This window comes from Cyrtonyx montezumae, unplaced genomic scaffold (assembly GCF_038088225.1).
Source record: "Cyrtonyx montezumae isolate F1298 unplaced genomic scaffold, pur_monq_1.0 scaffold_1, whole genome shotgun sequence".
Lineage (NCBI taxonomy): Eukaryota > Metazoa > Chordata > Aves > Galliformes > Odontophoridae > Cyrtonyx > Cyrtonyx montezumae.
The window spans coordinates 23,275,960-23,300,403 of NW_027071825.1; the positions used below are offsets into that span (position 1 = coordinate 23,275,960).

Sequence of the window (24,444 nt, forward strand, 5' to 3'; positions counted from 1 at the left end):
GGGATTGCTGTTCAGACTGCTGTAACAATTGATTCTGTCCAGTTTGTTTCAGTTCCAGTAGCACATACAGGCTACTGTCAGGGCTAAGGGATGTCTCTGGCAAGGAATCTCCCTTACATTACATTCTTCATTCATACATTAAACGACACTGGCTTTCAGTCGTGCAGAATATAAGCATCGGGCCTGATGTGGGACAACCAGACATTATGAAGAGCTTTGGTGGTGGCAATGCAGAAGTGAGCTTTAGCATGCTTTAGCTAAGCAACTGCTTAAGCACTGTTTGTCTGGAAACGTATGACTGAATGACATATTTGTTAATTCATTAATTACTCATCAGTGATAAACGATGGTTTGAACTTGCAGGATCCTGAATGTTCTGTGAAACTCGCTTCAGCTTGGGTACTGATATTGGATTAAATACCTCTTAACGTTGAGATCAGGAGCAAGTACTCAAATGAACACCAAACAAATGGGATTCAAACTCCCACAGCAAACTGATCAGCTAAAGACGTAAATGTATGTTTTAAATAATCTGGAAGTTGAGGCAGAACAACTTAGCTATTATCCAGTCTGAAAACACCAAAGAGCAACTGACGCGTGGATGGTTTCTAAGGAAGCTCTTCTGAAATTTGTGATTCATTATTATTATTATTACATTCTACAGTTAAGTCCAAAGAGGCCAGAACTTTTAAACCAAGAATGGCCCTTACCCAAATTCATGAACTTTTTAAAGAGAGCAACACCGCCTACAGTGGTAAACTGTGAATTTTTGAATTAAAATATACTTGGAAAAGGAGGGAAACAAAATATTATTCTGTCATAAGCAATCCCATGCATCTGTGCCCCTGGGGGTCTTGTGTTTCTTTACTCTTGAGGTTCATTATGTCACCAGAAAAGCTTTAATATTTTACTGTGGAAGCAACACAGCTATGAAACATTAATTTTCAGGAATGTGGTAAGCATGAAATATGCTTTTTTCTATTAAATTAAGACTTGGCACCATTCTCTATTAAATATTAACATAGTTAAAAGAACAAAATTTTCATTAAATCTTTATGCATATATAAGTCTAGAAATTAAAATAGGAGAGAGTTACAAAATATAGGAAGAACGTTTTTACTTTGAAAAATCTATTCCACTGAGAGCGACATCAAACATTTATATTCTGTCTTTCATTCTAACCACTTTTCATCCCCTATCCACCTTGGTATTGGACCTTTCTGGTGTAAGTGAACAGCTGATGTTCAGCACAATAACAGCTGGCAGCTACTTAGAGTTGTATAAAATTATTTACCTGCCTATTTCCACAATGCTGTTCTCTTGTCATTGAAGTGACCAACATCATTCAGATAATGTCTGGCACAGACATGAGGATTTCCAATAGTCCCCAGGTGTTCTGCACTATGGCAGAAGTTTCTGGCTGGAAGAAAAAAAATGATGTAGAACAAATTAATTTGTAATGGATGTCTAGATCTTTTAAATATTTGTCTGCTGTTGCCAGTGAGTGTAGCTAACTATATATAGGACTGATGCTTCTTTCCTGTAAATCAAACGACTGGCTTTCCTTTTTCTGCACATACTCATATTCACACAGTCATCACACCAGCTTTTAACTGGTGCTAAAACGGATTGAAAGAAAATTTACAATCATTACCAGTTGATTCAAAAGGAAGAATTAGCCAAGACATTCCAGAAGCATCTGTGTCATGGGAACCACAGGTTCCTATGTTATATGACATGCCAGAATATCCACCAGATCGCCAGAGTTGTTTTCCTTAATGCTACAATTAGTAATGGCACATTAAAAAAAACAATTACTGGATAAGATTTGACTTCAGGAAGCCCTGTGCCATAAATTGGAAATTCTCAACATATGCAACCATATTGCTAGAGAAGAAGAGCTATGCAATTAAAACAAAACTGGAGATTTGTTATCAAAGGATAGCAAAGAGTACTAAAATCCAACTGAGCAGTTCCCTGATCTTGTTATCTTTGGGCTTCTATGTGAGTTAATCTAACACAGATGACAATACTTGACAAAGACAGTTGGGAATACTGCCATGTGGAGGATGTTTCATAGAACCCTTTCCATCAGAACATGGAGGTCTGTCATAATGCAACTTTTAAAGGAGTCCAGTAAGTTGTTCCAGAATTGCAGGCAAATAGAACAAGACAAAAATTCAGAAAGAGTCAGAACAGTCCATTCATATATCTTGAACAACCCACATTCATTTACATTTTTTTCTGCATTATAATAACAAATATTTAAAATGCAAATTGCTTTAGAAGTTGAATTCAAAGAAAACATTTGATTTTGTCTGTATTTCTCATTTAGACTGTAATTGTGTGGGGCTTTTTTTGTTTACAGAGAATTTCAAAATTGTCTCTTCTTGCACTTGTTCAGAATGAAGCAGAATCTTAATCTGAAAATGTTTGCAAAAGGAACTCTGCCCTCCCAGTGCCTTCTGTACCTATATGAAAGGGACAAGACCCTCAACATGTAGTTTTTGTGAGCTCTAAGGAGGCTGTGTGTATGTGTGTTAGTATTGTCAAATCCCAGGCTTATACAGCTGCTGTTTGAATATAAATCATAGATGCTTTTGGGTTACACTAACACCCTCTGCAATTTAGTACAGTTGTTAATTAATACAATACCGTATTAGTTCTTCTTGCAGTCTTACTATTAACACCCCATGAAATCCCATTAGCTCAGCATATGGTGCCAGATTTGTTCTGAATGTGGGAAAGAAAGAAATTTACAGTGGTATGAATAATAAAGAGATGCTTTCAAGTGGTTTCCACTTGTGATCATTTTGAAAAAACATTTTCCAGAAAGTGGATTGTGGGGCAATCTTTTCACAAATTTTCAATGCAACACGCTTATATGTCATACAATTATTTTTTTTCCCTGGAATATCCTTATGCACTACTACTGTTACACAGCAGAAATAAGCAAGGTTGGTTAGGTTTTCTAGAAGTTATTTGAATATTCTGCTTCAGTGATCTGACAGATTCTTCTTAACTTCCAGACAAATGTAGATGCCATAGTAAAAAAAAAAAACAGCCTCATTTGTTAACCTCTCATTCAGAGCACTCTAAAGTGTATTAGCCACTACAGAAACTTCAGACCTAATTACATTCAATTAGTTGAGTTTTGTTGTAGTATTGGCTTGTGAGTGATAGATCTGACAAGGAGCTGCTAGAAAGTCTTTTAAAAATGGTGAAGCAGGCAGGATTTAGAAGCAGACTATTGCCTGGAGAAGCTGGCTCCAGTGACATTCTCTCTCAATCCTTCAGAATTTGCTGCTTTAGAATTAGTGGTAGCAGTACATAGCTAGTAGTATTCTAGCAAGTGCTCTTCTTCCCCTTTGTCCTCCCCAGCCCTGTCATTCATCCATAGTCCAGTCTCCGCCGCCACATTGTGCAGTCAAGAATGGGCAGGGCCTTTCTGCATGGCCAACATCCAGACAGGAACACACTGCTCAGGGAATCCCTGCTGCCTCTCCTCTTGCAGGATGATGAGTCCACTCATTTCAATGAGGCTGCGGAGGATGTTCAGGTCTCGGATCACACTACTGTCCAAACAGTCCAGGATACAGCCCTCCCTGGCTACATTGTCCTTGAGAATGATAACACCATTATCTTTCAAGCCTTTCTGGCACCGGATGAGAAACTTCAGGAGATCTTTATCTGTCAGATATCCTACAGATGGAAAGATGGAAAATAGATCACTATTAACCATTCACACAGACTCCCTCTGAACATATCACAATGGTGCCTTGTTTTGATTCTCCATATCCTACTTATTGCCCAGATAGTTCTAGGTCTGCCAGGTTTGAGTACGAAAATTTGGGCAAATCAATAAGATCAAAAGTTACAAACTGAAATCAGTATTTATGGTCCATATTAGTAGCAGCAACAGATGTGGACAGAAGTCAATTGGAATAGTGGAGAAAATAGTGAGTGCTGAAGGGTTCTTTAATCTGGTGGTTAAAGTCATAATAAGAATCACTGGCAGGAAGCTGGAGCCAAGCAGATTAAACTGGAAATAAGCGACAACCGTTCTAACAGTGTAAGTAATTACCAACTGGAAACTACCAACAGAAGTGGTGGATTTACCACCTCTTGAAGTCCTCGAATCTAGTGGGGCTGACTTTCTCAAGATAATGTTTTAATTGAACACAAACCACTCATCACAAGGATATAACAATAGAATGTAACAGCGTGTGATACAGAATCGGTCAAATCAGATAATCTAGCAGTTGCTTCTGGCTTTTTATGCTACAAATTTCTATATGCATCCATCAAAGCAGCTCTGGATCACAACCAAACTGTCAAATAAACTCTCTGTACTGCTCCATACTGTTCTGATTTCTGCATATACTGTATATATTTAAATACAGTAATCTTTAATATGTTATTGAGATCGTGCTTCGTATCCTTTTTTTTCGAAGATCAATAATTCTGTTGACATCAGGAGAGTGGGGCTCAGAGAAGAGCAAAATGAGAACTCTCACATATGAAATCTATTTAAAATGAATTAACAAGGGTAGATGGTCAGAAAATGAATGAAAAACTTGAAATAGTTGCTTGTAATTTCTAGTCAAAATGTTTAGTTTTCCTCATGGTAGATCTAAACTTTCATAAATGCAAGCTGTCATTTCAAAACCACATTCTGATACAGCTTGTCAGGTTTTTTTTTTTTAACTACTTCCCTCTCACTAAAAAAAGAAAAAAAAAACTAAAACTGAATACCTTCCAAACTGAAGGAAAATTGTAATTTCAAGTTTGAAAACTAAACTTTCATTTTTACTTCTTTATGAAGAAAGAGCCTGAGCTGATTTAACTATGTATATGTATGATGAATCAAGATTGCGTAGGCTAGATTCTTTGAAGCATTTGGCTGCTCTTAACCTAGTTTTTAGCCCAGTTTCCCCCTCCAAAAATGAGACCTTCCTTGCGTTGCTAACTGCCAGTTAGTCCTGCTCCATTCCACCAAGTGTTGAGATTGTTGGCATTTTTCATCCAAATTTAAGATGGTGGTAGAAGCTTGGTTATAACTTCAGATCACTATCTAGGTCATGGCAATTGGTGGCTGAGTAAAGGTGGAAGGAGATTCAGATCTGCTACACAAAAGGCATACGCTGCTTTTGTCATTGATAACATGAGTAATAAGCCCAGCTCCAGACAAGTCTTCACTCATTCTTTTTCAAGTTGACATGGGTTTGCTCATGAGATGAGACAGGAGCAATGATTTGCTATTCAAAAAGAACAGAAGTACAAAGGAAAATGACACTGTTCTGAAGCAACTTGCTTGTGTAGCTATAGAGGAAAGACCTGTTTTAAGATCAATTTCATTACCATTTAAGACTATGTATGAAGGACAAGGAATTGCTCTTAAGATCTCCTGTGCTGAACTCTCTGCCTTTGCCTAGCAAGAAACCATTTCCATGTTTTTGACAAGGAGTTATTCAGGCCTCCTGTGTGCATTAGAATAAGGAGTCCTGCACACTGAAACTGCACAAGGGACACTCTGAAGCAGTAAAGGTTTTAAAGAACAACATGGAAAACATCTACTAAAAATGGTACTTCTGACTGATTGAGACAGGAGAATGAAAAGCTGACTTTTCAGGTCACCTTCAATTCATTTCTCCTGTCGTTGTACAAATATACTGCTCATTCACAGCCTTACAACACTTTTCATGCAAGCATCACTGCACACTCTACAGAAATAATTAATTCTCATATCACCGCTTAAAGTAGGAGGGGAAAAAAATTGCAGGGAATGAGGAACAGAGCCCACATTGTCTAATTGCCTGTCTGCTGCTCTTACTGCTGAAGTGCATCCACTGGGGTGACCACAGGAGAGAAAGCAGATTTTGTTATTTGGGGAGGAGCTGCTTTGGAACATAACTAAGCAAACCTCTTCAATAAGCATCAGTGCATGTAACAGATACACTCATCTGTTGATAGGTTTTGGTGATTTCACCATGCTCTTTTCAGTTTGCTTCCTGAAATACCTCCAGGTCTTAATAAACAATCATCAGATTCAGAAATCCCCCTCAGAAAGTCAGCATGAAGGAGGGACACTCACTGGCACAGGCTAAGAAAGGACCTAAGGGGATATCCCTGAAGAAGCACTTAACCTAACAGGTTCTGTGTGTGAGAGGTATATGACATGCCAGTGATCCCCACAAGATCTTTGCTGGAAATGTCCAACAGCATGCCAAGATACAATGCAGGAGTGGTGAATCCTGGGTGGAAAGTGACTATTGGTGAAGAAAGAACCAAAGGAAACTATCCTTAAATGTAGGTAGTATCAATCTTGTAAGCAAACAAACCCTACCATTCATCCTGCCTCCAAATAAAAAAGGGCTCTTCTTCCTTGTGAGACTGCATGGCTGTCTGGAATACCTGGTGGCCCATGAAAAACATGGGCAAAGGGGTGACCAAAGTCAGCCAACATTCAAGAGGCCAAAAGTGAGTTATACAGTCCTCTCACACATTTTTTTTCCGGTAGCCAGGCTCGATTCTCACACACTTGTACTGCCACAATGTTAAGATCCTTTCTCCCACCATGTGCCGGATGCAGAGGTGTTGGTTGGTCACTGTACACAGATTAGGTCTACCATACCTGTCTGCAACACAGGCAGCTATGAAGGAGGGAAGATTCTTGCTCTGTATGTAAGAACCAAATATACATGACCTACTCCTCAACTGCACCATAGTATGCAAGCTAGTCCTGGTTCATGCACCTTCCTCCAGTACACAGCCTGAAAAAAAGCAATTTGATCTGTACCCACTGTGCACGTGTCTGGGGAGAACTCTCAGACTACTGCAAGATTTTTCTTCCCTAGACTGACAGGGAAATGTGACAAGTTTGAGAAGAGATGGACTGTGAGAATCACTTGAATCCACAGTAAGGACTGCAACAGGCTATTTTTTTCTTCTTGCTTTTCCTGGCTGCTATGGGACCAGGCACTGAAACTGAATGAAGGCAGCACCTTGTGCTTCCAGCACTTGTCAGTCTTGGCCTGGCATCATCAAAGATTTAAGAACCTCTTTCTACAGCTGCACCATTCTTTTAACAGTAATTTTAGCACAGGCTGTGTAGTTCTGAGATGCTGGGCTGGATGAATCGTGCTGAACTAACCTGAAACCCACTGAATCCAGATGACATCATATCTTTGTGGGGCTGGAGTGAATTCCTGGAGGCTTTTGCAATAATACATTTCTACTCTGTCCTCCTCACCCTGCAGGTAGTTCGGGACCTCAGCCAGGAAATTTTCCATCATATCCACCAGTTCCACACTCTTGAAAATTGGTAACAGGACATGCTTGCTGATCCGACCTATCCCAGAGCCACAGTCCAGGGCGCGGTTGGTGCCAGCTTTCCCCACCCCCTGTGAAACACAAGAAAATCATTTGAAATCTGAAAAATACTACCTGAAAGATCACAGCAACTGTGTTACCAGCTATGGCCTTTTGTCCACCAAGTCTAGTATCTTGCCTCTTTACTTGTTAGGGGCAGTTACAAGACCGATAAGAACTTTGGACACTACCAGTACACCTTTGGATAGCTATTAAGCTGCTAGGCTGCATTCCCAGAGAATGTCTGGATGCATTTTTCCTCCATAATTACTTTCCCCAGCTGGGAGAGGAATCCAGTGATTTACAGAACCTCATTCTGAGCATCCAAGCCAGTAAGAGGAGGGAGTGAAGACAAACCACTCCTCGTGCTCCAGTTGGCTTCCCTCTCTATCCCACTTGCAGGAGCTGACATTGTCTGCACCAAGTTCTCTTCCTCAACATCCAGCACCCCAGATCTCCAGCAGCTACCACTCACCAGGAGCTGCAAGAAAATGAAGGCTGAAGTTGATGGGATTTGTTCACTGCAGCCCTGTGTTTACTGCTGTTTTTGCTTAATAAAAGAAGAGAATATTTCTCAAATTCCTAGCTCTCCCAGAAGAGCCATTGGTCTTCATAAGGTCCTTGCAACTTCAGTGGTCATGTAGTCATATTTCACAGCTGACTGCATGACTAGGTCAGTCTTATTAAATTCTCAACCCAGTAAAGACCTAACAAAAGAATAAGCATATACCAAATACTATACACAAAAAATAACTTATGGAACACAATATCTAAGGTGTCCATGGACTTCTCTGCAGAGACAGAATGTCCTTGTGATCTGAGCGCAGTTTTCAAAACAAGTTGTTCGAGCAAAGATGTTGAAGATTTAGCTAACTTACGACAACACAAAAGTTTGGACTGGAGCATATTCAGAATTTCTTCTTTAGACATAGAGACAAGCAAGATGACTCAGTAGATTTTGCTTAACTGTTCTTTTTTTATTCCTAAATATCATCTCTGGATAGAGATCAGACGAGAAAAAATGTGGCACAAAGGATGTGTCTGTGAGAAAATAATGAGTTACTGTAAAAGGATCTTTATAATGAAAGCTGTATTTCACTCCTAAAGCTTCCATTCTAGCTATAAAAAGGCTCTTAAGAGCGTGCTGCTGTTGTGTAAAACAAAAATTATAAGTCTGTACAGGCACTGGCTGTGGGATTGGAGCTCCCCTGGCCAAAGTTATCTGTTAAACAAATATATTAGAAGCAAATGTAAACAGCTTTTCCTTGTCCCTGGAAGGGAGAGTTGAAGCAAAACCTACGGGCCAAAGTCCCTGCCACAACTTCACTGCTCTTAAATGAAGTAAGTCCAGGAAGGGTCTAGCTCTTTCTGCTTACTGGGAGACCCTCCCCCCTCCCCCCCCATGTAATGACTAAGCATAAATCACATAACTCACTGCTTTTTTGGCTTTGCTTCAGTGGGTAATTCAGTAGATTATTAAGGTCAAAGGACAGTACTGCCAATGACATGACTATGAATAGCTCAGCTGAACATCTACAGTTACATAGAGTAACTGTAGAAAGAGCACAAGGACCTGAAAGACTCTCAACAGCCCCTGGAGCTGCTGGTCCCAATTCATATACCTAGGAAGTTTGATCTGATACGTGCAAAAGTCCTCACGCCTTCAACTCTATTGGACTCCAGAGATGACCAGTTTGTAGTTAGCCAGAAAATGTGAGCTATTCTTCATTCACAGGCTGCACTGAGGAGCACGTGGCTTTTGCTGAGGACTAAGCTGTGACAGGGAGTTCATGAAAAGAGAAGAAGCTGTGCCTCAGTCCTTTACAAGCTGAATTTACATTCTGTTTGCTGGCAGATATATAATTAGGCTTAAGCTGATGTGATTAAGTAAAATGCTTCAAGATAACTAGTGAGAAAGAAGGAATTGTTTACCAAAAAGCCAGAAAAATTAGCCTAAAAGCCATACAGCTTCTGACTTTGATATTCATGTTTCAAAGAACCTATAATCCTTACTAAAAATAAGGAATTTGTCTCCCATGAGATGTGTCACAGCAAGGACCTGTGATGACACATCTCCATTTGCCATCAAGAAAAAGGAAAGGAAACAACCATAGGAATTGAGGCTCAATCCCACACTTCACTGACAGGGAGCAAGAGCACCGGGCAGTCAGATGAGAAGGCCTGCAAAGCACCAAAGCTCTGTTTGCAATGAAAATGTTGACATAATTCCATGTTCAGCTAATATATTTTCAGTTTGGGAGTGCTCAGAGCTTTGACAGGGTATTAACATTTTCTTTGGAAGGAAATCATTTTCCCAAAAGCCTAATTGAGTTGAAAACTGGACTTCTTATTTAAAGAAATAGTGTAAGTGAAAATTTTAAGCCAGAGCAGGCTTCAAAACATAAGATTGACTGCTTCTCTGCTTACATGCTTCCTGTTACTCTGAATCACTGTCATTGAGGCCATGTACACACCCAAATGTACTGCTGTAAAACTGAATAGGGCACTCACAAAAGTTCATTAGGTATAAAAGAGGGTATGTTTTCAATACTGCTGCTTCACATCTCGGAAGGGTAGAAGGCAGTATAGTTACGAAAGGAAAACAAAGGAATCAGTTCAATAAACAGTTAAAATAAAATAAAAGTTTTCTTTCTATAATATATATAACCATGGTTTTGAACAGTATCTCTTCAATCTCACTGATCAAACAGAAGAAAAATCACTTTCCAGAAGCTTTTCATTCAGCAGATCCCCAGTTAGACAGCTGAACTGAGGGCAAGACAGGGCAGAAAGGGAGCTTTAAGACAGTATAATCCCCATCTGTACTATTTCACACACCTGTAGATCATGAATGTTTCTGAATTAATGGTTCTTAGTTTTGTTTCTTTTTATTAAAGATTACCTCTGGATTAGGCACTCGAAAACACGGCATCTGTACGGACATCAAAGCTTGAACTGGCATGAATACACTGCCATAAATATGCAACGATATAGCTCTGCTGATAACCCTTCAAGTATGACTGCACCTAAGACAACCTATAGCTTGTCTATATAGCTCTCTTGGCTCATGTTCTAACTCAAATGTTGCTCTTGGTTTGAGTTCTGCCCACACACACATAAAACCTCTTAACTTGAGCACAGTGGCACTTTTAACTCAGTTTGACTTGCCTGGGCAGAAGACAGGCTAAAATATAAGTGAAGTCCTTAGTTTTCTACCGTCTTTCTGTAATTCCTTCCATGTGCCCAGGCAAGATAAATTCTCCCATGGTAAGGAAATCTGTAGCTCAGTTTACAGTGGTGCTAAAAAACATGTTAAGAAATGCCATACATCAAGGTATGCAACATCAGTCAAGGAAGGGAAATGTCACCGTGTGGCATTTCCACACCAGCCAAACTAACTCAAGGGTAATTTGAGTGGAACTGGGCAACTGCTTTTTAAGGAGCACTAGTTTTGCCAGAAAAAAAAAAGTTTTGGAAGAATAAAATTCTCTGTGATATTGATACCTCAAATCTAGAGAATAGTTTTAGCCAAGAAACATGGGAAAGAATGTTGAAAATGTCAAGACATTTCTTTTTGACTGCATTCAAGGAAAAAAATAACTCGTCAACTTCTCATTTCTAAACAGCATTTTTTGTTTTTGGAACTAGCATATCTTAAACAACAGGAAAAAATCAGAGTGTAAAACAATCAAAAATCTAAAATATTTACGGTTCATCTGAGAAGAGTTTTCCTATTTTCAGATTTTGTTAAACTCTTTAAAAAGATAAAAGGATAGCTTATAGTGGGGTAAGGAAACTTTTCTTTTACTTTGATTGCCTTATTGGCAAAAAGATATTGAGAGATGTCAACTTGGGAAGATTAGCTTAGATCAGCTGTACAGTAAGGTCACTGCTACCGAGAACCTGTAAATATCTGTCTCTGATTGAGTAGGATCCAAACTGCAGTAGTAAGACAGGAAAATAAACCATAAGTAGCACAACTAATTGACTGTATCTCGAGAGAGGACAGGCTGTAATAAAGTAAATTAGAAATAGCAAAACATGCTGATTCCTTTTTTTTTTTTCTTTTTTCCTTTTCTTTTTCCTTGTTTGATCTCAGCCATTCAGAATATCCTTTCTATCCCTGGCTAATAATAGGAGTAGAAACTTTGCTCTGGAGTATTTTGTATCTGTCATCACACCTGATGCATTGGGTATGATTTCTCTTTGGCATGTGAAACTCTGCTACGGACTGTACTTCTCTCCTTTTCGGGTCTTGCAGATGAGAAAGCTTACCAGCATGACATAAACTTGCTGTTCAGAAAACTGAATCTGTATGATGTCCAGGAAGCGTGAAATCTTTCCCTGAGCACAGGCTTTTCCACCATGTGAATTCCACAAATACTCTTCAAACATGTGAAATTTAAGAGATATGCCTGGAGCTGGCTCTAAGTGTACAAACTACATTTCATTTTTTTTCTGAAAGAGACACTTTACTACCGTTCACCTTCTGAATTTCCTTTCTTTGTTCTCATTTTGTAGAAAGCCAAATACAGTGAGGCCTTGAGATGTGGTGAAGTTGCTTTACAGATATTTTACAAACACAGTGAGGCCTTAAAATGCAGTGAAGCCATTAATACAAAAGATTGTTAATAGTATAGCTGTTCACTTAGGTAATTGTGTTTTGCTGGCATACTGTCCCAAAAGTCTCTATCACGTTCAGTGAACTTTTCCATCAGTTGCTCTTTGTTGCTATACAGGATTTCTATCTCTTGTTAAACCACTTATTTTCCATCCAAATCCATTTAAACTCTGCTCTTTTTTTTTATATACAACATCTCATTAACTTATTGAGCTTTTTTCCACAACAGGTCATTAAAGCTAAGAAAAAAAGTCATCTAGTTAAGCAAAATTTGTACATTTGAGTAGAAAATGAAAGATCTATGATAGCATTATGTAGAACTTATAATTTTGTGAGTAGGAAGACTTACGAAATTCAGTTCCCTGTAACTTTGTGGGTTCTTCAGCATCTAATATAGTTGTTGAGCTAATTTAGCAGGCTCTTCGTCCCTAGGAAGGGGAAGAGGCAGCTGGAAAACTATCGGGACAAACTTGGAAAAAAAATTACAGATTCCTAACGACACACTCGAGCATCAGTAGGCTTTTCAGAAACTGAAGTGCCAAAGTGAAACTCTTAATTGTATCTCTTTGCATCTCAGGTCAAAGCAAATGCTTGAAGATCCTTACAGACCTTTAGAGAACTGCCTTCAAAGGTGAACACCTGCAATGATCAGGAAATACTTCTACTAATAGATTGTTTGTTCTACATACTGCTAACACAGAGGGGAAAGAGGACTGATTTTTCTTGCCTCATTCTCAGAAAAAAAAGATATCTATAAATAGGCAAAACACAACCTTGGCATTTTGTCTCAGCCACTTTCCTAAATAGAATGCAGGAATTTGCACAGAAATATCTCCCACTGAAACTAGCAAGGGTTTTATCATGAAAAGTCCCAGTCCTACACTGAGAATTAACCTACCATCCAAGCTAAGATTGAGCTATCCTTGCACAATCCTCTTTGCAGCTTCAGAGCATAAGAAAAGGATGCAAAACAGATAAACAATGACATACAGCCAAGCAAAATGTGTACTCATGATGATGCATGATCTGGCAGAATGCATGTAAATTATATGTTCCCGGGCCCCATCACAGTCAGCTATGATGTGAGCTTCATGCATATGAAATATGACATATGGTGTCATTTAAAATATATGTGACTGGGCATGCTGCACGTCATCTAGGACACATCACCACTGTCTCTTGCAGAAGATGGGATTAAATGACTCACCCCAACAAACTTCCTGAGAAATTCCCTGGAGGATTCAACGTCTATATTGGAAAGCTCAATGTAGTCTCCCATCATGCCCTCTTCTGTGGCTGGTACCTCCTGGTAGAAGTGTTTGGCCCTGGCGTAGAACTGCATCTCCCCATTGATAACTTGGCTCGTTAAAGCGTAAAGTTTCACTGCAAGCAGATAAATCGTTATTTTATTGTTAATGACAGATATTTCTGGGTTAGTTAATGGTTCTGGAGGCATGGTGACAAATCTATGAATCTAAGCTAAGCCTCCAAATAAACAAACCTCTGTTTCAAAAGCTAAAGTGGAAGGAAAGGTGTTGGCTTCAATCCTGCAAGGCTCTGAAAAGACATAGCACCCTTTAGGTATATTCTGTGCCTCCCACACTCAGAACTCATTTGTCATTACACAGAATGCTTTCACATCAGTGAAAAATCATTTCAGATTTGAAGATGAACATCAATACCAAAGAGAGCAGTGGGATTAGTTTTCCCCCAGAAAAGCTGTGGGCAGTGTTTATTGCTGTACAGAGTCACCACTTCCGCTGTCACAAACCTAACAGCTCCTTACAGCCTGCAGTTTGCCATATATGCTTTCAAGCCATCAACAGCTGCACAGAGTGCATACCAAGAGGAGTCTAGATGAATGAGGCACTTGCTTAGGTTTATTTTTAGTGACACTGTAAAATCTGGGGCACTGTAAGATGAACCAAAGAGCAGATGGCCATCTCAGGCCTAAATGACTATACAGTGAGGAAACAACTTAGAAGCAGATCAAGGAGCAAGATAATCAGCAGGTGTAATGTTGGAAAGCTCCTGTGTATGAGAACATTGGGGCTTTTCCTTCATTGCTCTGCTATTTTGCTGGTAATACATGGCAATCATAAGTCTGCAGCCATTCAATTAGAACCTGTTTTGTAGGGTGAAAGATGATTTCCCCCATTCTCTGAAGAACCAGGATCTGTGCTCTGCATCTAGGATTTTCTATACTTGAAATGTATTTGCGTATCAAAAGTAATTATGCTTTTTACCTTAAAGTTCAGATTCAAACAGACCAAGAACTTTGGAAACAAGCTATCCTGCTGTTTCATCCACATACAAGCATACAGGTGTTTCCCCATGTGTACAGTTATTCCCAGCCATGCCTTCCAACAAAAACGCAACCATAAGCTTGCGTATGAAAGCTAAGCAGTAAGGAGGGACGGAGGCACACTGGGAATGAGTCTGCAGACACCACTTTGCATTGTGAGGCCACCTCCACTGCAGATGACCAGCTCACTCAAGGAACGGAACATGAGCAAGCAGCAAACATCTTTCTGGTTAATAGAGGAAAGGGAGATGTCTGTGCAGGCTGTGCAGACAGGGAGCAGCTCTCAGTTGCTGTTTGGAGTTTGCCTGCCATGGCTCACATCTTTCAGCTTCCAAACTTCCACAGGAGCACTGCTGGCAAGGGTCTGACAAGGCCATGCCTTGCTCACACTGGCTGTGGAAAAGGAATTATGCCCTCTGTGCATGGGATGAGAGATAGGCCAGAGACCTGAACGTAAGCCTGGAATGTATTTATGGAAGGCAAGCAAGCTCAGCAGGGAATGATAAGTGTGTGCCTGCCCATCCTCAGCAGGAGAATGACATTTTGGCGGCAAATGAGAGGGGACAAAGCAAGTAGGATGGGGAGTAATTACCACCAAGGACCACTCAGAACAGAATAGTGCTATTGGGTTACACATCAGCAGCATGCCCAGCATATCCTTCATCCAACAAAAGCAGCATTACCAGCCCCTCTTGTCATCACCTGCTTAAGTCAACTGCTGAACGGATACTATTAAAGCTTTAATCCATTACACATTTATGTTATGCCTGAGAAATTTATACCACAAGAAGCACTGAGCCCAGCAAGGGTCAAACCTGGGAGTTTTACACACTCCACTGATTATATTCACATACTCAGAAGAAACCATTTAGCTGAAGAAATTAATATGAAGGGAGCAGCAGCCAATCCACTGCACAACTTGGCCAGGGTGGCTCCCAGAGCCTGGGAAATAAAGACTCCATTGGAAGTGGGGCTTCTTCCAGTAAACGATCTCCATCTTCCCCTGGGAGTTGCACCAGCTAGTCTTCTCTGGGTCTCTTTTTTTCTCCATTTCAGATGCCAGTCTGTCTGGTGAACAGAACTGAATCTCTGGATGCTCACTTTACAAGCTCTTCTTAACGAGAGCCCAGCAATCATTTCTAGGGTTTGTTTAATGGAACTACCAGGGGACAGAGATTTATCCTGTTCCACTTGATTGAAAAGAAAGGCACTTACAGACTGTCTGCACACTAAGACAGGGTGTTGCAAGCAGCTGGCAGCACAAACGACAAACATTCAGAGTGCTTCTACTCAGCACATAAGCTGGACCCAAGGCAACACATGGAGACGATATGCTGCTGTTCAGGATATCAGATCTGTGGTGTGTGCTCAGATTTCTCACTCAGAACCTGGATCAGACTCACAGGATGCCTGCAGGGACTTGCATGCACACACCAGCTGACTTGGGCTCCTCCCTGGCCAGCTGGGGCCTCACAGCCCTGCCTGACATGCTGGCATTTGAAACCAGCTCTACTCTGAATGCTCAAGCATTTTCTGTACCCATCAAACCATGCAGAGATCTTTTTGTGCAAGTGCCTCACCTGAGGGCATGCAGGGGCACAGGCCCTGAACCCAAAGCCTGTCACACTGACAGCCTCACGCACACAGTATGCAATCTACAGATGATTTCCACCTCTTGCTTCCCCAAGCATTTCTCCTCCCTCTCCTGAATTTGCAACACTGCCAACTCTCCCAACCCACAACCCAGTTTTCCAGACACAACCAATCAAGCTCACCTCTGATCTGCCTTGCAGCTGTGCCTGGCATGCAGGCTCCAGCAGCAGGACCAGAGGGAGCAGGAGGTTTGCCAGCTCACAGGAATCTACCGCAAAAGAGAAGTGCAAGGAGACACACGTCCTTGGTGGCAGTTAGTGTTGCAGCTCTGTTCCAGTGTGCCTGCCCCTCATCACAGGACGTGTCTAGCCAGAGGCATCTTCCCAATCCACGACTCACGTGGGACTATCTCCTGCATCAGGAAATGAAATACTTGTGAGGTCTGATACTGATACACAGCCTGATTTCAATGTACTTCGCAAAGTAGGGCATAGACAGGACAGGATGATGGAGCTGTAAGCCTCACACAGACTGAGGGACAGCTTTCATGGACAAGATTTTCAGTGTTAAGTTTGGTGACAGGTTAGAAATGTGTTTCCAGCAAAGCAAACAGAAAACTTTTTATCATGGTGTACTCTGTCACAGCTGAACCTGCTGGCAATACCCTCAAGCAGCAAAGGCTAAAGTGAGCCCACTGGCAAAGCAGGCTGAGCACAAGCACTGCCTCCCTAAAGGTCACCCCAAGTCAGGAGGTGTTAGCAATTTCCAGTTGCAGCAAACAGTCTGAATGCCAAGCAGAGCCGAATGTCATCCCCTAGACTAGACCCACAACATCTACCTAGGCCCTTCTTCCCACCAGAGACCAAAACATTTTTTTTTTTTAAATGGATCAGCTCAACATTTTGTTTTGCTGTATCTGAGCCAAATCTTGAGGGAAATGAGAGCCCTTAATACACTGGACCAGGCACAGTCCCAACCTGCAGCAGTTCTTGGTTGCACGGCTTGCTCAGCTAAATCTCCCTGGCAGAAATAAATGTTGCAAATAATTTTTTTTGAAGTTTTTATTCGTGAACATTATTTTGTGGCTCCAACTGCTTTCTGCAAGATATTGAACTAATTCCATTTTGGCTAAGCATCCCTTTTAAATGCAACATCTGCTTTGCGCATCAGCTGAAAAATGGTTATATGGATGCAGGAGAAGATTCACCTCTCTGCTATGGTCTGGGAACTGTTTTATAGAGGCTGAACATCAGCACACCCCCAAAACAGGCTTCACTTACAGACATGTGCCTCACATATTGAAATACTTGGCTCTTTGGACTAATCATATCTCACCATCCTGGCACCAAGTCCCACAGCCCATGGAACCACATGCAAATTTCCAGCATCTGAGTAGCTGTGTTAAAGTCCAATGGGCTTAAAGGCATTCATACACATTTTATTTAGACCCACATTCAACAGTGTACTCAAATGTCTTATTTATAAATGCCACCCCAGTCTGTAAGAATTACACAATCCTCTTAACAGGCCATGATACCAGATATGCTCAGTTCATAGGTAAACTTGCCTAAGTGCTCCACCACTGAACCTAGGAAAGGAGGGTGAGGGGAGTGTGGGGTTGGCATAGTTTGAAGTAAATTTTGTACGTTGCTGATCCTGAACTGCAGCAGAAGTTTAAATGCAAGGCCTGATTTCAGTGTTAATTGTGCTCAGGGTTAAGCACCCTGAAAAGCACTCTGCTAGGTCACAGCCTTTGCATTGTTTTAGTGGTTTAGCACTGTTAACTGTGTAACAGAGGCTTCTTGACCTAGTCTTGAAATTCAGTTAATTTCTGCTCAGTTCCACTCTGAACTGAAGTTGAAAATGTCATCCTACAGATATATTCAGACTTGATGCATTTGCCCATCTCCACATCACAAACAGAGGACAGCCCGGATCAGAAAGCACCTACAGAGGTTACTGGTTCAAACTTCTGCTCACAGTAGGGACAGAAAAGAGGTTCCTCTGGACTTTTTTCCAAGTCCATTTTGAAAGCCCACAGCAATGCAGAACTGTACAGCTGCCCTGGGCAACTTTTTCCAGTGCAATCCACGAACAGAAGGCTTTTTCTTACAGTCAGTCTGAACTTATTGCCATCTAACCACAGTGAAGAGCTCTTCAGGTCATTGATAAAGATGTCAAACAGGACAGCTGCCCATGAACACCACTGATCTCAAGACCAAACACAACACATGAACCCTGACTTTCTAAGCCCAACAACCCAACAGTTTTTACCCATCTCGTTGTCCACCCATCCACACCATGACATACATGCTGTGATGAACCTTGGATGCATCTTCACAGTGCACAAGCTGCCTCTCAATGCCTGTCCTTATGCACCCTTTAACTCCATGACAACTAGCAAGGAGTGATAGATAAACTGTGTGTCTACATGTAGGCTGGACTCACAGTTGACCTTTCCCTTGGGGTCTAACTGATTTAGATACACTGGCAATAAAGTGGAAGACTTGAGAGAAGTTGTAATAATGACTCAGAGCACAAAAAATCTGACAGAGGGATATTTTAGTCTGACAGGTAAACATTTTTAGAAAGTTGGTTGGCTGAGAATAGAAATTCAAATAAAATTCAGACCAGAAATAAAATATGGTTTTAAGAGAGTGAAGCGATTAGACCTGGAAACAGCTTAATTACATACTGATGAGTTCTCAGTCATTTGCAGCCTTTAAACCAAGTTATTTTTGTCTTCATAAATATATACTGTGACTCAACCATTAAGTTACAGGCACACTAGATATTCGTAACAGTTACCTTCTAGCCATAAAATATGTTCCACCAGTACTTACACTGACAGTTACATTGTAGGAAATCCTGCTCAGTTTCTAATACGTTGTGTTTATTTTCAAAATAAATGAAAGAATAACATTGTCATAGACGTCTCGAGATTACACTGACCTATAATTAACTTCCCTCCTTTTCCATTTCTTTCATTCCATCATTCCTAGCTACCTACCACTAGGGACAGGAGTATTTACCTTGCATGTTTCATTTTAGATAGCTGCAGATATCACCATATGTGAAAAACCACATCAAAACACTAAGAAAACATGGCAACACTTTTTCTCTTCACAGACTCATGAATTGTAGCACCTTGAGCAGGGCTCTTGCTGGGCTCTGTACAATCTCACAGATTCGGGTAAGATCATCCACTTCCCCACATGGATCCTTCAGTTAGGAAGGAGCCCTCGAGAAGCACAGTTTAGCAGGATGGACAGATACAGCCCTCCCATCTTCAATTCCTACAGTTCTGAGTAGAGGCTGAATAATTCTGCTTAAAAAAGTAACACAAGAACATAATAAAGGTTCAAGTCTAGCCTACTTTCTAGGTATCCTATCCTGGGAAAAAGAAATTGGTTCTTATTCAAGGTGAAATTTTCAAGAGAAATTAACATTCTTTTTCTGCACGTAAAATATTTTGGCATCCTGTATCTTTCACAGATATTTGGCTACAAGAAGTGCTTTGGAAGCACTTCCCTCCCAGATAACAAACACTGGTCTGGAAAGCCTGCTGCAGAGAACTGCATTACAGAGACTTCTGATAAAAAAAATAAAATCCATTGTTTTTCAAGCATCTGTCCACAACAATGCATAATACAAAGCTGAGGATGAGTATCAGAAAACAGAAAGCAAGGCCTGCCAGCTCTGCTGCTTTTTTGCTTTGTCCTTCCAAGTTCCAAAAAGGTCAATTCACATTTCATTTAAAGGTGAAGAAAGAGGTACCATCTCCCAAAAATCAAACTCCTTTTTGCTCCTGAGGTCTTTCCCATGCCCCCCTCTGCCAATCTAAAGAGTATTTAGGTTAAAAAAAGAAACCAGTACAGGATACTGACTTAGAGGGAGCTGCGAGAGTAACAAATGGTTTAGCTATTACTGCAAGCTCTCAAGCAGGGCTTCTCAAAAACACTATTTATTGTCATGAGTGCTGCACCCTGGTATCCAACATGACATGTCCTTCCAGGGCACGGTAACGTGCACACAAACTCTCCCGCCCTCCAGTTACTCACCCAGGGGAAGTGTTTCCAGCAGATAAAGATAACACTGAAAGAAGTCATTCTGGATCGCCTTATGCAAGTCAAATGACATGCTGTGGCGACAGAGTTCTTCGTCTGTCTTGTGCCAGCGTGACTTAAAAGCCAGATGTGCTGCTTTATATGCCATGATGACGATGTTTTTTGCAAGCTGTTGTGGCTGGTGCTCTCTGAAGGACCTGTCCTTTCAAAGAGGCAGAGGCAGCGTCATTTAAACTGTGGCAATGTGCTGTCATTCTATATTGGGGTGTGTGCCTGCAGCAGTGCAGGGGGCGGAGGCGGGCGAGAGGGGAGTGAGAAACGCTGGCTCTTGGCACTTCCTCAGAGTAATCCCTGGAGCGTCGCCCTCTGAAGCAAGCAGGTGCTGGAAAGCAATAAAAACCTCAACCAGGAAATCGCTTAGCCAGGGTAAAAGTATATCTACTTCAAAAAAAAAAAAGTGCCTTTAGTTCAATTACGCTTTTCCTAATCTATGCAGCCTTCACTTCAAAGAAACTCAGATATTATCCAGGGTCTCCCATCTCCCTCTTTAATCTCACAAGGCAATTTTGTTTCTCTGACTCTCCCTCAGTATTCTTCTGTCCAGGGGAAACCAAGAGGAAGGCCAGAAGATCAGAATGTGGCGGATGCCTCTGTACAGATTTGGCGTCCTGTGATTACTGCATGCAACAAAAAGCTACAGGTTCAACATCACATTTTGCCATTGTACATGGCAGAGCAAATCACCCTCTAGCACTACAGGCTGCCCAAGCGCACATAATCTGACTCAGTGGTACAGAGTACCTCATCTGCAGAAGCCAGCTGTGAGAAACTGCTGTCTGGGAGCTGAGGAAAGGGTAAGAGCTTTTTGTTTTAGCTAACAAAATATATGGAAGAACAACAGAAGATAAAGTGTCCATTAATAAACTTAGACGAATGCACTAGCTGGAATAGAAAGGGAGGTTCAGGCTATTACAACAGCAAAACTCTAAGAAAGGGAGTAGGATCAAAAGCTGAAATGCTTTAAGGATTAAGAATGGTACGCTGCAGAAGGGAGCCGCTTGCTGCAAGTGCATCACATCTCAGAGGAGGATCGGGACAAGGATGCACTGCTTCAAAAGTTTGTTTGCTACTCTGTGGCTCAGGCACTTGGTGTGATGCGGCTTCGAGCCTGCTGAGCTACAAAGGGACCTGTCAAGGGGATGGGGCTTTTGTGCTGATGGCACCGATCTCCATGCATTGTGTTTGTGAGAGTTTCCGCTTTCAAGCCCTTTCTTCCATTTGTCTGCAGTGTAAAGCACACTACAATGCGGCAAGGCAGGGTGAGAAAGTTGGATGTTTTCAACACAAAAAGCCTCCAACCATATGTCCTGAGCAGTACTGCAATTATCAACAAATGTCTGATCAAGCTTCTGAGCAAAGGAACTTCTGCCAAGAAAAATCTCTAGCATTTGGCTGCACCAGTGTATTTTTTAAAGGGACTCTGTCTTTATGAGATGATACTAAGCAGCATTTAGCAAAGCTGCAATTAATCACTGGGTATTACTGCCTGTTTAATTTCTTCAGTTAACTTCCAGTACTACCTATTCTCACCGAATCACATTGGCACGCTGCATGCTGGTGAATAAATAAAATGAAAACTAATTCAGAAAAATATACTTTTCTCCGAAGTGGAATCAGTTCCCCATTCCAACCTTCAGCTGACACAAGGGAATTTGTCATATGCTACGACATGAAGCAGTTATCTGTGATGGCAGTGGCAATAAAGTCACAACACACAGCAACCTTAGCAGTAATGCAAATCTCCTCCCTGTATCTTGTCAGATGAGTGCTGGATCGGTTTCTATGAGAGCCAAAGGTAATCAAAGTACTGAAAGATGTGTTTCCATGGTCTGGTCCCTCCCTGCTCCTGCATTCTCTCTGCTGGGGTCTCTGCTGTGCCATTTCAGCTTGCTACATCAGCTCAGATTTTCTGTCAGTACTGTGAACAAGCACAATGCAGAGCTTATAGCTGCCAAAAAAAAAAAAAACTGCAAAAAGGGAGGCAGAAACATGCAATTGAGGATGGAGTAGGGAAAGTGAGATCACTGCAGAGATTAGATCCACTTTGGTACCACTAGTGCACTAAAGCCCAAGACCTCCCTTGAACTACGTTCTATGCCCATCCGTGGAAACTCATTTTCTTCCTGAACTCTACCAGTGAAGCATAACGTCCTCTCCAGCTGCTTCTGCAATATGTGGCCCTTGACAAAATCCTGGTGTATCTCTTGGTTCTCTCACAAATCTGGCCCTTCCTTTTGGCTTGTCTATTTTCAGCCACATTCAGTTGATGCACCAGCAATGGATGTGTCAAGACAACACGTAAATGCTTTGGAAGGACATTACACAAGCTCACGTTGTCTCTGATGAAAGACAGCCCTATGAACTCCCAGCCCACCTGCTCCACACTTGACATCATGCTTCACATTTGTCATGGCTGTGGTTTTGGCAATATCCATTGTGTAGCAAAGTGACCTCTCCGCTTAGAGATTGCAGAGACTCCAAGCATGAAACCTAAGCCCTGGTGTGTCCTAGGGGGAATCAAGTGCTAGGACAGCACAGTTCAGCACGCTAAGATCGCAGGCTCAGGGCTCCCCATAGGTCTGACAGTCATGAGGTCCATTTACATCTGCTCAGAGGAGATGAAGTACAAAGGCAGAGAAGGGCATTGCTTCTCCTGCCTTCTGTGCGCAAATGCAGTTTAACTCTCTCTTCAGGTCCACACACACTTGAGTCCCCTAGTGCCTCAAAAGTGTGCTCCAGCAGCTGTGTCTCCACTGAAGGTCTCTGGATTTAAACCCTCTGAAAGTCTAGCCAACACATACACATGGGAAACTGGGCATATTTAGGGCAACTTCCATTTTAATGCACTGCCAGAGATCTCATAGCATACTCCTAGCCTTGTTTCCTTAGGAAAAAAATACATTCTGTTTGCTTATGTCTATAAGTTTCCCTGTCACTCCATTCCTAAACAACATTTAAACCAACTCAACTACTTCAAATAAATTCCACAGATATTTCAAAGTTCACAACAGAACAGAGGGAGGGTGAGACAGACAAGTTGCATCCAAAAGTGTCATTCAGAAACAGCACAAAATTCGTAAGAGGGGATGGCATGGGTACATCTGCACCTCTTTCCAAGGTACCATTCTCAATCACCCAACACAAACCTGCAAGAAACAACAGCTCACAGGATTACTTCTTTTAGACTGAGCATTGGTTGTAAATGCTTTTGTCCCATTCAAAAAAAGGAAGTATCCACGGAAGGCTGTGTAAAAACTCATTCATCCTGCTTCCATATAAACAAGACTAAATTCCTGTTCTAAATAGCTTTGAAATCTAAGAGATGCTATGGAGGCACAGTGAGTCTTCAGATACTGAGTAAGGTGAATCACAAAAGCATCGAGCCTTTTAAATCATTTTCAAACCATTTCCTTTTGCTGTCAAAGGTGAGACAGAAGTAGATTTATGCCCAGAAGTGCCTGAGAAAAGCCACAAACTGCAATTTTTTTCCACAAAGTCAATGTGGTATTTTTTGCATATGTGTAAGCAGCAGCATCTCAATGTCACGTGCTAAGAACTACTCACAACTCTGCTTGGTTTACACTCCATGTTTTGAAAAGAAGCAGTACTGATCTACCTAGAAGCTGCAAACAGGTCATGCATTAATATATAGCCTACATCTCCACTAATGAGTGGAGGTTTAATGTGGGCACAAGGGAACTCATTCTACTTCTAGCATCTCTGTTGGAATATGAGACGTTCCTTTCAACTTTAGTTCCCTTTCCTGAATGGCCATTTGACTCTTCCTGGAGTCTTCTGAGGCAGAAAAACTGCCTTTTTGTTGGTAGCAGAGACAATTAAGGGGCTGAACCTTTGGGTAAACTGAACCCCTACACTAAAATAACATGAGACACAGCCATAATGCATGACAGTCATTGTCTTGAACAGCTTCTGGTCTAAAATAAGAACGTGTCTGTATTTAAGTGAGTAAACAAATAGCTCTCCATCTGTCATCTTCCTCCTCCCAGTAAGATCAAGCAGTCCAAGGACGCCAAGTTTATCACAGACTAAAATGAAGAGTCAGAGTTACAATCCCTGCAAATGATCTCAGCCTGAAGGTAGTAGGTTTAAAACAAGTTATCAGATCCTTTACAATTCAAAGCAGATCTGTTTGTTGCAGCATCAAGGAGAAGCTGGACTTCTATATTAGTAGGTAACAGTCTGTATGTATCCCGTACTTGCTACTTTGGAAACATCAGCTGCACAGAAGAGAAAAACATGTACATCACTGCTACATATCATGCAGGTCACAAAGGGGCAATTTGGCCTTTAAATTACTGAGTCCTGCTTCAAGGCCACCTGGTAATGCAATGTGATTTCCACCCAGAGAAGCCATCAGGGTTATTGTAGGATGTATCTTCATCTTAAAAAGGCCTTTATATTAATTC

At 41.3% G+C, this 24,444-nt stretch overlaps 1 protein-coding gene across 1 annotated transcript; it reads right to left on the reverse strand.

Moving 5' to 3' along the window:
* Window positions 1-2,054: 2,054 nt before the first annotated feature.
* NTMT2 (N-terminal Xaa-Pro-Lys N-methyltransferase 2) lies at window positions 2,055-20,136 on the reverse strand. The gene is made up of 4 exons (XM_065744252.1): window positions 19,952-20,136; window positions 13,200-13,375; window positions 7,154-7,403; window positions 2,055-3,702 (listed from the first exon to the last, which is right to left on the reverse strand). Exons 1-4 carry the CDS (start codon window positions 20,103-20,105, stop codon window positions 3,428-3,430), a joined length of 855 nt encoding a protein of 284 aa, XP_065600324.1. The 5' UTR covers window positions 20,106-20,136; the 3' UTR covers window positions 2,055-3,427.
* Between the last annotated feature and the right edge of the window lie 4,308 nt (window positions 20,137-24,444).